Below are 14,513 nucleotides of genomic sequence, written 5' to 3'. Positions count from 1 at the left end.
CTGAGGACCAAAACAGACATGGTGACATTCCTATAACACAGTCTTTTCCCAGACTGGTCTATATAGCAAGGATGCAGTATATTACAGATCACTATGCCATCTCTGAAGACCTGTAAATCAACATCCTTAACAATCTGAGTTCTTCCATCGTAGCTTCCATTTGAATGTACAAAGAAGAGACAATAGTAATGTTGCAGTTTTAACCTAGAAATAATTAGACTTTGCTTCAAATACTGCAAGACGTTTCTTGCTCACCGCTGACAAAGACATGAAAGCATTTTGGCTGGAAGGCGTCAATCTCATTTAGAAAAAGACAAAATTAACAATTTTAGAAGGATAAAAAATGAACTTTTGTACAGGGCTGCCATGAAGCATTTTCGAAACGGATGAAAGAATCACATGCACAGCTACAGGCTAGGGACTGACTGGCTAAATGGCAGTTTTGCAGAAAAGGACCTAGGAATTACACGGATGAGAAGTTGGATATGAGTCAACAGTGTGCCCTTGTTGCCAAGAAGGTGAATGGCATATTGGGCTGCAATAACTAGGAGCACTGTCAGCAGATCAACGGACATGATTATTCTCTTCTATTTGGCACTGGTGAGGCCACATCTGGAGAATTGTATCCAGTTTTGGGCCCCCATATTACAGAAAGGATGTGGACAAATTGGAGCGAGTCCAGCAGAGGACAATGAAAATGTTTAGGGGGCTGAAACACAGGATTTATGACGAGAGGCTGAGGGAACTGGGCTAATTCAGTCTGCAAAAGAGATGAGTGAGGAAGATCTGAGCCTTCAAATTACCTGAAAGAGGGTTCCAAAGCAAATGAATGAAACCAAGCTGTTATCAGTTGTGGCAGATGACAGGACAAGGAGCAATGGGGAGGGCTCGGCTGGATTTTAGGAAAAACTATTTCAGTAGGAGGATGGTGAAGCTCTAGAATTGGTTGCCTAGGGAGGTGGTAGAATTTCCTTCCTTTGAGGTTTTTAAGAGCAGGCTTGACAAAGCCCTAGCAGGATGATTTAGTTGTGGTTGGTCCTGTTTTGAGCAGGAGGTTGGATTAGATGGCCTCCTGAGGTCTCTTCCAACTCTATGATTCCATGAAGTAGGTGAAATTCTGGTTCCTCTACACACTAGTGTTTGATGTAAAACTCATTAAGTAGTGTATTAATCTAGAGTTTAAACAAATTATCTCCCTTCTTTTTCAAATTTGTCCCTCTTGTTATTTTTGGTTCTCTCTGAAGTTTAATGAGTTTCATTGTTTAGGCTTCACATGAAATCTGCAGAAGATTTCAATCAGTGCCACAGGCCTATATATATATATATATATATATATATATATATATATATTCACACACACACACACATTTTCCTATGAACAGCAGCTTGAGCATGATACTGTGGGCAAAGTGGGCAGTATATATCACTCACAGATCTTTACTGCAATTGCAAACATGAGTTGTTCCATCAGTGTGTTGGGTATGCACAACAGTCTATCTTTAGAGGGCAACTTCCTATATGCCTTTCATCGGGAATTATCTCAGCCTTGAGAGACCCTCTTGGGTTTCAGCTTCCCAGGATTAATCCAAGAGATAACAGAACATTTAAAAGTTTGATCGTTAATTTTCTCCTATTATTGTCCTTATTAGGAGAGCTATCAAAGACTCCAATCACAGGTCCAAAAATGTAGAGGAGAAAAATGAAATCAGAAGATGAAGAATTGCAGTAAGGAAGGGAAGTAGGAGAGAAAGAGATGGAAAGAGAGAAAGACATGTACACCCACTTTCTCTGATCTGCTGGTTGATTAGTGCCTGGTCATATTCTAGTTCCTGCTCTGCTTTGATCTGTCCGGTCAGGATCTGCTGCTTTAAATCCTCAACATAGAGTTGCTGCTGTTGAATGTGTTCCCGGTGGAAAGCTTCCTGATCTCTCAGCTTCTGCCTGTACTCTTCATGTATAGCATCAATCTCTCTGCTGAGAGAAATGTTGATAATTACTTTATACCAAGAAACAAACATCATTTTTGTTAAAACACATTTTTATGTAAGACAGATGCATGGATCAGACAAAATTCAAGTTAGTGGGTGTACAAATATTTTCAAAGGCTAGAAAATTATGCCAAGATCAGATCACCATATGCGCATATGATGTCATAATATGTCACAATGCCATCTAAAACAGTAAATGCCACCACACTTTAGGTTTCTCACGGTAAAACAAAATTCCATTATTAGAAAGTTAATAGCAGGGGAAATTTTTTTAATATGGTCATGGATCATTTTTGTTTAAGGTAATCCTAAGGAGAGCCTTTTCTTTAAATATGTAAAATACTTTGTATATTTTGTGCCTTTCATCTTAACATTTTAAAGTGCTTTGCAAAAGTGGCACTTGATTATTATTCTCTTGTTACAGGTCAAGCCCCCCCCCAAGGTCTAGGGAAGTTAAGCAAATAATCCAGATTTATAGAGTCAGTCACCAATAGAGTCAAGAGCCCAGGTCTCATCACCAAATTATCTGCTCTAACTGCTAGATCAGGTTGCTTCTTCTCTATCAGAGGTGGGCAATAATTTTTGATGATGGATGGCACTCCAAGAATTTGGTAAGTGGTCAGGGGCCGAACTTCTCTATGATATTAATGGAAAGGTGCAGGGTCGAAGATGGGGTTTGGGTATACCAGTTAACTGGAATAAGTAAGCATTACCTGTTTAGGGTGATGCTAACTGGTTAACCGGGGAATTGGTTAACCTTTCACATTCCTAATAATTAATAAATAAATTAAGCACTTTAACTTTATCATGTTAACCAAACTTTGTTTTAAATAAAGTAAAATATTAATTTATGTCCAAAATAAAAGGTTTCAATATTGTCTTTATTTATTGCTGGGGTGAGAAGCTCTTTTGGGTCAGAGAACACTGGCCCACAGAAAAATCAGTCACAGGCCACACAAAGGTGAAAAGCAAAAAACCCACCACAACAAAAAACGACCTCCCCCCCCAACTCTCACTTATGTGGCCCCTGACTAAGATACCATACTCCTCTCAAACTCCATGGGGAGGGAGGAGAGGAAGAACTGAGGTTCAGGGCTTCCCACAGGCCAGAGTAACTCTTCAGAGGTCCCAGGGCTAATAGATTGTATGGGTTTCTCTAGGCTCTGGGGTGGGGCAAAAAATGAGGGGTTCAGTGTGTGGGAAGGGGCTGCCATGCAGCATGATAGGGATGGGGTACAGGATCTAGGCAGGAGGTAGGGTGCAAGTGGGTGAGAGGGGTTGGGGAGCGACCCCCAAGCCGCAGCTGACCTGCAAGATGGTCCCACACTTTGAGAATCACTGCTCTAGAAAGTAGATTGAGACCACCAATTGTTCACCTGGACTAGGTTGAATTGATGACCTACTATTGAACTAAAAGTTTCTATATCCTATTATCAATTCACCAAGACATCCATTCTTCAAGGAGTTCATATTTGCTCTTCAAGAACTGATGATATCAGAAGCACATGAGATAACCATCCCATTTCTGAGTTAGGGGTGTGTGTGTCATCAACTCAAGGTATATAACTCAGAACTCAAGACAGGTGGACCAGTGAAAGAAACTGCTTTTTAAACAAAGTCCAAATCCTGCAGGTCTTATTCAGACAATGCTTTCATTGACATCAAATAGGTTTTTTTCCTGAATTAACCCAGAAGTCTTTTGCCCCATATAATTTTCAAAAGTAAGTCTAATGGACAGACAACATAGTTTAGAGGATAGCCAGAATGGAAATCGTAAGATATGGGTTTATCAATTACTGACTTGCTGTAATTTTGGCAAGTCACTTCATCTCTTGTTGCCTCTATTTCCCTTCTCACGTTTTGTATCTTACATATTTACATCATAAGCTCTTCGGGGCAAAGACTGCCTCTTGTTTCTGTACATAGTAAACAACAGGGCCCTAATCTCAATTGAGGTCTTTACATACTACATTGGTATAAATAAAAAACAACATAGTTCCTGTAAGCTTTAAGTCTGCACATACATTCTGATAATGGTTTAGAATTTTAAAGTACAGTAGAACCATGTTTATCCGGTCTAACTGGGACAGGAGCCACATCAGATAATCAAAACTCTGGATAAATTGGAAAAGGAGAGGCTGCAGCACCATCTAGCAGCCACAGGGGAGCTCACCCTCATCTTGCCCTGGAGTCCTGGGTTTTTTTTCCAGTAAATGTGGAAAGCTGGTTAAGGGAGAATGGGGTAAACAAGGTTCTATTATATTTTGTTTATTGGCATATAAATGTTTTGCTCATTTTAAAAGGTGGACAGAGTGGAGAGGCAGTTAGGCAACCTGGATGATGGTTTATCTCTGTCACTGACTGGAAGTGTCACCTTGGGCAAATCACTTAACCTCTCTAGGCCCTATATATAAAAGGAAAACATCTTCATTCACAAGCTGCTGGGAGGACTAATGAGCATTTAGTAAAGTACTTTAAACTTGTGGAGTTATGGAAATGCTAAGTATTATTAGGGCAGCTGATCTGTGTGTGTATAATCATCACTAATGGAAAAAATACAAAGACATGAAGGATCTGTATATATCATTGCCAATAATGTAAAAAAAAATGCAGATTTAGATAATATTAATACAAATAAATAACTACCATGCCACAACTGTGCTCTAAAAACCAAAACAATTTCCTCTACAGAACATACTATTTAATAATCTTTTCAAGTTAACACTTCTTGGTTGTAGCTTTCTGTATATAAACCCTCAAACATTCTTAATATAAATTAACCAAGTTACGTATCCCAAAATGTTTACAAGTGAGAAATCAAAAAGATAACACAGTAACAATCATACATTGCATTTGATCCTAAGACATCAAATGCCTTCCAGAGATAAGTAAATATCAGCTGGGGAAATGGAGGTTCTCAGTATACATTTTTCAGGAGCAGGGAAAAAACACTGGTGCTAAGTGTCACAGTTTAAACAACTCATCTTTTGTTTGCCTGTGGGTTACCTGCAGCAGCTGCAGTACCAAGAGCACTAGCATAGCCCCTCACAAGAGTTTCTTTTTGCTGAATTGGCATGAAGCTAGTGATCCTCCCCATTGTTAACGGTTTTGAGTTTGCACATTCAGCAGAACAATACTAGCCAAACCTACTTACGCTATTGAAAGCTCTATATACTAGGAATATGTCCCTTAAAGACACAGTACACAGAAGCATACCCATACCCCACTGCATTCAAAAATGCTTTGTAACACTTAGACAATACCATGGCTACAATTATTAGCATACTGTTATAATCCGATGTTTTCATTATAGGGACAAATAGCTATGGATCTTTACCTCTCTGAGGTTATTGGTTCTGTAATAGAGGAAGAGAATATTGTCTTGCTAAAATGGCAAGATACACATGCCAGTTACAATTCTCTTGCCATTTCAGTGTCCCTGCCTTTTTTCTGTGTGATTTTAGTAGTATTATGAGATAAAAATCAGACATGGCAATGAAGAAAGGCTTGAGTAACCATGCACTGGCTGGGACTGAACACCAACCAGCCACATTCATAGCCTGATAATGGTTTCTCTGAGGAGGAGGAGGAGAAGGAGGAGAGATGATGAAAATTCACAGACTGTCGCTTATATAATACAGGTATGGTAGAACATGGAGTGTTTTTCCACTGGCACTGAGGATAAGTGATGTGCTTGGATTTGGGATTCAGACCTATTATTCTACATTCAGTGATAAATTGATTACATGAATCCAAAATGTTTCCCTTTTACTTTCCGAATGCTTTACAGTCACCCAGAATTATCCTCTCTGGTTTGTGAAAATGATAAAGTAAAGTGAAATTACAAATGAAGTGACAATAGACAAACAAGAAAATAAAATGACAACATATTTGGTAGATGAATTTTTCGAACAGGCAATTTAAAGTCCAATTTATATGTTCAGAATACATCTAAATGATTAAATAAAAATGAAGGTCATCTTATGTCACAAAAACAAACTAGCGCATTCTTAGATAGGTACAGGTGGTTGCTTGATTGGTCCATAGAAACACACCCTGTACTGGACATACCAGTAAGATTTCATCTTGTTTCAGAGATTCTCAATCTATGTATTTCAAGCAGGGATCAGTTCCCTCTAGTGCCTGCATCCTTTCTATCCCTTATATTCTCTCGCTCTCTCTCACACACAATTAGGAAATAAAATAATTTAACATCAGGACAAGACCAGCATTTAGTGGTAAACAGCATGTCAAAAAGCAAGCTAAAAATAGAAGGCAGAATAAATTCCCTTTGTAGAATTGTACATAACAAAGCAGAAATTAATATTGTGCGTGCAGATTTACCAAATAACAGAAATATTAACACTTCATTCTCCTCCAAGTAAACATTTACAAGTATTTAGTAAGCAGCCAAAAAATACCAACCTTAACCTAAATGTAATTTATGGAGAAAATCTTCATACTATAACAACAAAGCTGGATTATTTTTTATCTCTTCTTTCTATCCACAAAGTTTGCATTAGGTATGTTAAATGAACCTGCTGTAGATTCACATTTTCTCCAGCCTGTTCTGTCGTCAGCTTTCTGGAGTCCTATTGTGTAATTCCCCTCCCCTCTTTCCCAAACACTTCCAAGGTTGATGCAGAGGCTGGCGGCTTCTACAGCATAATGCAGTTTTCAGTAACTATGGCAGCAGCAGCACTGGAATGAAGCACAGCGCTTCTCATAATATAACACTAAGGCTCAAAACAAGAAACTCAAGCGAAGTAGTATTGCCAAAAAAAAAAAAAAAAACCAAAAACAAAAATAGTGTGCCCTTAACACACCACAATTGTACTGATTTAATAACCGAAAAACCATCATTCAAATCAGACGGTTTCCCTCTTCTTACTTCCTATCTGCATTCCAGTTAAATGCTTCTTTATTGTTTAAACAAAAAATAAAAGCTTTTTTTTTTTTTTTTTTTACAAAGACATTACTTATATTTACAAAGCAAAACAGGCTGGCAATAAAACCAACTACAAGTCAGGGTTTCTAGCCCATCTGCTGATTTGCATTTTTCTATACTATATCCCCTCTCCAGGACATTTGTCCAGTCAGAATGCTCCTTTCCCATAGCACAGCCTCAGAATAACACACAGCAAGTAGAGGACTACGGCAACTGCACAGGACCATCTTAAGAAACTAGCTATACATATCTAACTCAAATATAGCACAGAATTTAAAGCTTGCAAACTCCCAAGGGAAAAGTGCTAAAATGGCCATGAACATGTTATATCATCTCCTTCTCCTACCTCTTGAGACACTGAAGGTTACATAATTACATGCAGAATTAATTGAAAGTACAGCCATATGTGATCTTTGAAAACAATCACAAAGGGAAATCTCTGAAGGTTACAGAAGGGAAATCGTCATGCTGCAAGACTGGCATTTAGTTCTTTGACAAGATGGTGTGCTGAAAGAAAAAAATGACTAGCGTGATTTTTTTCAGTTGCCTTACCTTCTCCTCTTAAGAATATGACCAACTCCTTCTACTACTTAAATATGCAGATCCAATAACATCAGTTAGGATTGGCATACCAATAATGCATCTGAGCATCTGTCCAGCAATGAGAGAGAGACACCGCTTCAGGAAAATATATTTACAGACCTTGCCCTTCCTTTTGCTCAAGAATCCCTGAGATCCATCTTGTTGATGTCACTGCTACCAGGAAAGCAACATTCCAGGACAGGCGGGAAAGGGAACGGGAGCCCAGCAGCTTGAAGGGCGGACAGATGAGTCTGGATATGATCTGGTTAAGATCCCACTGTGGGCCCATACTTGTGGGTAAAGCCTCTTAAGAACTCTCAGGAATCTGTCATGTCATAAGAAAACACCATCTGACCCTGGATTGGCTGGTGGAACATGGAGATGGCTGCATGTTGCACTCTGATGGAAGTGTGAGCTAGACCTTGATTCTTGAGTTGCAGAAGGTAATCCAAGATGGACTGCAGAGAAGAATGTGAGGGGCAAATGCCACGTCCAGGCACCCAACAGGAAAACCTTGTCTGCTTGGCCAGGTAAGTCAGTCTAGAGGATGGCTTCCTGCTTCCCAAAAGGATCTGCTGGATCTCCTCCGAGCAGGTACATTCTTCCACAGGAATCCCTCTGTGGGTTTAGCCACAGAGCATCCCATGCTGAGAGGTAGAAAGACATAAGGCTATGATAGCAAGTCCAGTCTGTTGGGAAGGTGCCAGGGAAGGGCTGTTGACAGGTTCACAAGCATGCCAAACCAGTGCTGATGAGGCCATACTGGGGTAACCATGATCACCCATGCTTTGTCTCATTTGATTTTTACCAGGACTATGCCGATAAGAGGGAGTGGAAGGAAGACGAACATCAGCTCTCCTGACCATGACAGGAGAAAGGCATTTGTCAAGCTTTTGACAAAGCTTTTGTCAACTCCTCACTGGAAGCAAAACTGATGGCACTTTTTGTTTTGTCTGGTGGCAAACAGGTCTAGTAGGAGAGTTCCCCACCTCTTGAAGATCGTGCAAGCCTCATCTGGGTGTAGCAATCACTCATGGTGAGAGGAGAAGTCCCTGCTGAGGTGATCTGCTACCATTATTCTTGATGCCCGGGAGATGGCAAGCTATGTCGTGACTAATGCAGAAGTCCCAGAGACAGAGTGCTACTCCAAATGGGTGAACTCCAGCCCTGTGTAGAAAGCCAGCATACAGCTTTTGCATCACTTTGAGTTCTGCTTGAGTCATATGTAAGCCCTTCTTAGAAGGCTCAAGATTGCTGACTCTTTGCACAGGTGTGAATTTCACTCATCCTGAACATTTTTGACACTATTTAGTCCTATGTGAGCTGGAATAATGTTGGAAGTTGGTGCCGTTGCTCCACAGTTCCTGCTAACTGGAGCATTTCAGAAACAGTCCCCTCCATTCCCTCAGAAGCAACATTTTCACACTCACAGTTTGACTGGAAAAAGAACCCTGAGATGAGATGATGTTTTGCAAGGCTGCAATCCATTTGTTAAATTGCACTTACAACATTGAAAATCCCACAACAACTGGTCAGCACAGCTTTGAGGTTGAACCCATTAGAATGTTAGGTTTCTCTCTCTTAGGATTGGCGTTTATTAGGATTGGCAAGCCACTAAATCAAAAAAAGCATCAGCTGTGAAATAAGACTAGCACAGTGGCAGCACACAATACGGTCTCATCTGTGAACTGCCATTCTTACGCTTCAGTGTGCTGAAGTCAAAGCAAACACACAATGCACTTTGGTTATCATGGTCCAGATTGCCTCTCTCTACAGAAGCCAATGGGGAAAGGAAAGATTAGAGAGGCCAGAAAATCAGCATGATTTTGACATCCTCCCAATAATTCTAACTTGTGAAATCCACAGATAACAAAATACAGAAAATTAAGCAATTAAACCAGGGGTGGGGAACCTCAGGCCCAGGGGCTGGATGTGGCCTCTGGCTTGCCTGGATTTGGCCCCTGAAGCTCAGGGCCTCTCCCAGCATTGCAGGGCTTATGCTAGCACTCCTGCACCCCCTGCTGCTCTGACAAAATCAACTAGTCTGGGCCCCCCAAGGCTCTGGTGTGGGAGATGAATGTGAGGAGTGTCTTTCTCCTTCTCAGTCAGGGGCCATGTCAGTGAGGATTTTCTTTTTTTTTTTTGGCTTCTCACTTGTGTGTGGCCTCCAACTGATTTTTCTGTGGGGCAATGGCCCCCGATCCAAAACAGGTTCCGCATCCCTGAATTAAACAATACTGTAAAAGTGAACTTAAATGTTCCTTATCCTGAGAAATATGGTGCAATTCCCACATCTGAATAGGCTGAGGCAAGGTCAGAGATTAGAGAGGAAGAAGCTGACTGCATCATTGTACCAGTATCCATTTCCCTGAACCTCACATATCTGTAATGCCTAAAGTTTGTACAAGGATGCATACACATTTACAGACTAGAGAACTGTGCAGAAAACCTCATGATGAAATGTACAATTACATATTAAATTCAAGTTATTCTCTTACCTCGTTTCAGCAGAATGTTTACATTCCTCATGGCCTATATGCTTTGTACTGTGGAATAAAGAATATATTACAGTAAATACTGTATTTCAGATATACTTCTATGATGTAACATTGATCTGTTCTGTAGAGAGGGCCTTTGCAACATCTACAGAGTACTTCAAACCATGTTAGTCCTATTTTATAGCTCTTTATGCTGACCCTATCAGGGGAAATATTTCAATCACATGAGCAAATCCACTTGTCTGAAATCAGAGGCACTTATCACTTAGTGAAAGGGTAGAAGAAACAATTTAGTAACTAGTTTAATTTTTTGGAAAGACTACTAAAAAGAAACAAAAGATCTCAGTAACCGACAATAATTATGATAAAATTAAATGAGCAAGGACATCAAAATATTTCATTTTCAGAATAACAGTTTAAGATAAGCATGGTAAAATGGAAAATAATATTATATAAGACAATACAGCATATTCTCATCAAAAAGGACTCTACTATCTTTACATAATCTGGAAATCAATCAGAAATAGTCCTCAATCCTATCTGGTTTATTAAGGCAATTCAAACACTTGCTAAAAAGGCAAAAGTGACGTACAATCATATCTGCCTTGAGATGTGTGCAGATATCTAATGCACATCACTGGGAGCTTACAACATAGTGTCTACCTCTTTTATATTCAAAACAGTGTAGCGAGTCTCCCAGAATCATGTAGCTTATTAGGAAAGGTTTTATTTGTAAATTTTTACCTTTTGAGGGAGAGGAGATTACCTGGTGTGATACATTTAAAAAAAAAACAAATAAATACCAAATATTGTTTGGTAAAGAAAGGTATTGTTATATAAAAATTAAAAGAAAATAGTTTAGGAGGATCTAAGGATGTTATCCTGAGAGAAGGAGAGCACAACAGTGCATTCCTGGAGGATGAAAAGTAGGGCTGTCAATTGACATGCGTTAACACCTATGATTAATGCAGTCCAGGATTAACGCATTAAATGTTTTAACATGTTAATCGCAGGCGTTAATGCTGCACTGCCCCCTTTGAAGTGCCATTGCGGCGCTTCAAAGGGGCAGCACAACATGGAGCCCGGGATCAGTTGGGGATTCCTCAGCTGACCCCGGATTCTGGGGAAATGCCATACAGAGCCCGGGTTCAGCTAGGGAGTCCCCAGCTGACCCAGGGCTCCACAGCGGCCCCTTTGAAATGCCGCCTTGGGGTTTCAAAGTGGCAGCGCTGCACAGTTGTGTGGTGCTGCCACTTTGAAGTACCCCTTCCCCCCCTTTGCTTCCTCTATCTGACAGAGACAGAAAAGGGGGGGGGAAGGAATTGACTAGTCCACTAGTCAACTGAGTATCTGATAAGCATTTGCTTATCGGATAGTAGACTAGTCTTTAACTTCCCTACCGGGAATCAGCTAGAGTGCCCAGCTGATCCCTGGCTCCACGTTGCTCCGGCATCTCAAAGGAGCAGCGCAATGCGGAGCCAGGGCCAGGCTCCTAATGTGCTCCTCCTTTGAGGCACTGGGGTGGTGTTTTCAAGGAGCAGTGCAATACAGAGCCTGGGATCAGCTGGGCACTCCAGCTGATCCTGGGCTCCATGTTGCGCTGTCCCTTTTATGCTCGACCACAGCACTTCAAAAGGGCAGCGCTGCATGGAGCACGAGGTCATCTGGGGACTCTAGCTAATCCTGGGCTTCATGCAGCACTGCCCCCATTGAAATGCCATGGGGGCATCAAAGGAGAGGCGCACGCGATTAAATTTTTTAATCACGCAATTAATCATGATTACATTTTTTAATCGCTTGACAGTCCTAATGAAAAGCAAGCCAGTAACACAAAAAATGCACACAAATACTGTATATGGATGCAAGTTTCACGTTCATAAATATAAGGTAGCAAAACATTTCCAGAGACTTAAAAGTTGATCAATTTTGCCACTGCACTAGAACAACTCAAGCAAAGAAATAGGTTAATGCTTCAGGTGAACTATGGAAGTAGTAATTATTCTTTCCCACACAATTAAATACAATTCACCAGGTAGTTGTCACTGATGCATGACAGCTCTCCCAGAGGAAGAAATTATTATATTTAGTTTTATAAATACATCAAGTGGCATCCTCTTTATAACTTAAATTATACACCACAATTTGATTAAAAGAACATTAAGGTTGCAAAATTAAACACTCAAAAGTTAGGAAATGGCAGATTAAGGTTGCTTGTGCAGCATTAATTCAGCATGCACTATGGTCTTTAATTACACAATTACATACTATATATTCCACACAGGGCATATGACAGACCTGCTCTGTGGATCAATCAAGGTTGTGTAGTGAAGGAGGATGCTGTCTATAGGACCCCTTTGCTGCAGAAATTGGAAGGCATGTGGTAAATAGCCAGCATGGGTTTGTGAAGAACAAGTCATGCCAAACTAATCTGATAACTTTCTTTGATAGGATAACGAGCCTTGTGGATAAGGGAGAAGCGGTGGATGTCATATACCTAGACTTTAGTAAGGCATTTGATACGGTCTCGCATGATATTCTTATTGATAAACTAGGCAAATATAACTTAGAAAGGGCCACGATAAGGTGGGTGCATAATTGGCTGGATAACCGTAGTCAGAGAGTTGTTGTTAATGGTGCTAAATCCTGCTGGAAAGGGATAACAAGTGGAGTTCCTCAAGGGTCTGTTTTGGGACCCGTACTGTGCAATATCTTCATCAATGATGTAGATATTGGGATAGAGAGTACGCTTATTAAGTTTGCAGATGATATCAAACTGGGTGGGGTTGCAACTTCTTTGGAGGATAGGGACATAATTCAAAATGACCTTAGCAAGTTAGAGAAATGGTCAGAGGTAAACAGGATGAGGTTTAATAAAGAGAAATGCAAAGTGCTCCACTTAGGAAGGAACAATCAGTTCCATACATACAAGATGGGAAGCGACTGTCTAGGAAGGAACATGGCGGAAAGGGATCTAGGGGTCATAGTGGACCACAAGTTGAATATGAGTCAACAGTGTGATGCTGTTGCAAAAAAAGCAAATATGATTCTAGGTTGTATCAACAGGTGTGTTGTAAGCAAAACTCGTGAAGTCATTCTGCCGCTCTACTCTGCACTAGTTAGGCCTCAGCTGGAGTACTGGGTCCAGTTCTGGGCGCCACATTTCAAGAAAGATGTGGAGAAATTGGAAAGGGTACAGAGAAGAGCGACAAGAATGATTAAAAGCCTAGAGAACATGACCTATGAAGCCAGGCTTCATGAACTGGGCTTGTTTAGTTTGGAAAAAAGAAGATTAAGGGGGGACATGATAGCGATTTTCAAATATCTAAAAGGGTGTCACAAGGAGGAAGGCGAAAATTTGTTCCTCTTGGTTTCTGAGGACAAGACAAGGAGTAATGGGCTTAAAGTGCAGCAGGGGAGGTTTAGATTGGACATTAGGAAAAAATTCCTAACTGTCAGGGTGGTCAAATATTGGAATAAATTGCCAAGGGAGGTGGTGGAATCTCCCTCTCTGGAGATATTTAAGAACAGGTTAGATAGACATCTGTCAGGGATGGTGTAGATGGAGCTTGGTCCTGCCTTGAGGGCGGGGGGCTGGACTCGATGACCTCTTGAAGTCCTTCCAGTCCTATGATTCTATGATAAATGAGGCAGGGAAGGGAAAGGATGGTTTCCTGGTTAAAGAAGTTGAAAGCAGAAGAGATTCCTGCTTGGGCCACACAATTCCTATGTGATGCTGGGCAAATCACTTAAACCGAAGTCTTCCCTGGTTGTCACTAACTGGGTTTCTCATTTTCTGGGTTTCTGAATTGATATCCTGGGGGATCTTCATTTGCAGAACTGCTGAAAATTCACAGCAGCAACTGAAGTTAGTGAAAGCTGTGCTTTGAAAGTGTGATGTACCCACCTATGCTAAGTATTCTGAAAAAGCAGATCCTAGTAATCTCAAATCAGACACCCAAAATTAGCGGAAGGTGCCTAAATTCCCTAGAAGACTAAATTTCTGGTGGTAATATGCCTACGTTTCCTGCTAGTCAGTTCAGCACCCTAGCTCATGCCTAAACCCTGGCAAGATTTTCGAACTTGACCCACCTCTCTCTCCTGCAGGACCTAGTCCAGTTGGGGTGTTTTGAGAGTATGCATATCAGACTGAGTCTTGTACAAAAGATAAATGAGGTTGACCATAAAGGGCATTTTTGGGGGATGGTGGTATGGGTGTTTCCCAGGATACCCTATAGCTCATTGATAGGGCACTCACCTGCAATGCAAGAGACCTATTTTTAAATCCTTACTCTGCTTCATTTGCAACAAGTACTCTTATACCTCAGGAGAGTGCCCTAACCACCAAGGTATACAGTAATTGACAGTGGTTCTCGCTCAATCTCTCTTACTGGAGCTATTCATCATTATAATTTAAATCTAAACAAGTAAATAAAACACGATGGAATTTGTGCATTCTAATTCTCTTTGAAATGAACCCTGCTTTCAAGGAAACTCCAT

General features: G+C 40.7%; 1 protein-coding gene across 2 annotated transcripts in view; it reads right to left on the bottom strand.

Moving 5' to 3' along the window:
* Positions 1-14,513, bottom strand: part of STARD9 (StAR related lipid transfer domain containing 9) — a 132,808-nt gene that overhangs the window by 31,979 nt on the left and 86,316 nt on the right. Inside the window, exons 21-22 of one of the 2 annotated variants that reach the window (XM_006135403.5) lie at positions 10,017-10,064; positions 1,784-1,974 (exon numbers count right to left, since the gene is read on the bottom strand). In XM_006135403.5, the coding sequence (XP_006135465.3) occupies positions 1,784-1,974; positions 10,017-10,064 (239 nt within the window). The remainder of the gene's footprint in view (positions 1-1,783; positions 1,975-10,016; positions 10,065-14,513) is intronic. The other variant, XM_075927239.2, reaches the window with a different exon arrangement.

Source organism: Pelodiscus sinensis, chromosome 5, assembly GCF_052426305.1.
Source record: "Pelodiscus sinensis isolate ZL-2025 chromosome 5, ASM5242630v1, whole genome shotgun sequence".
Classification (NCBI taxonomy): domain Eukaryota; kingdom Metazoa; phylum Chordata; order Testudines; family Trionychidae; genus Pelodiscus; species Pelodiscus sinensis.
Note: the sequence above shows the minus strand (reverse complement) of the source record. Positions and strands in the feature narration are given on the sequence as shown.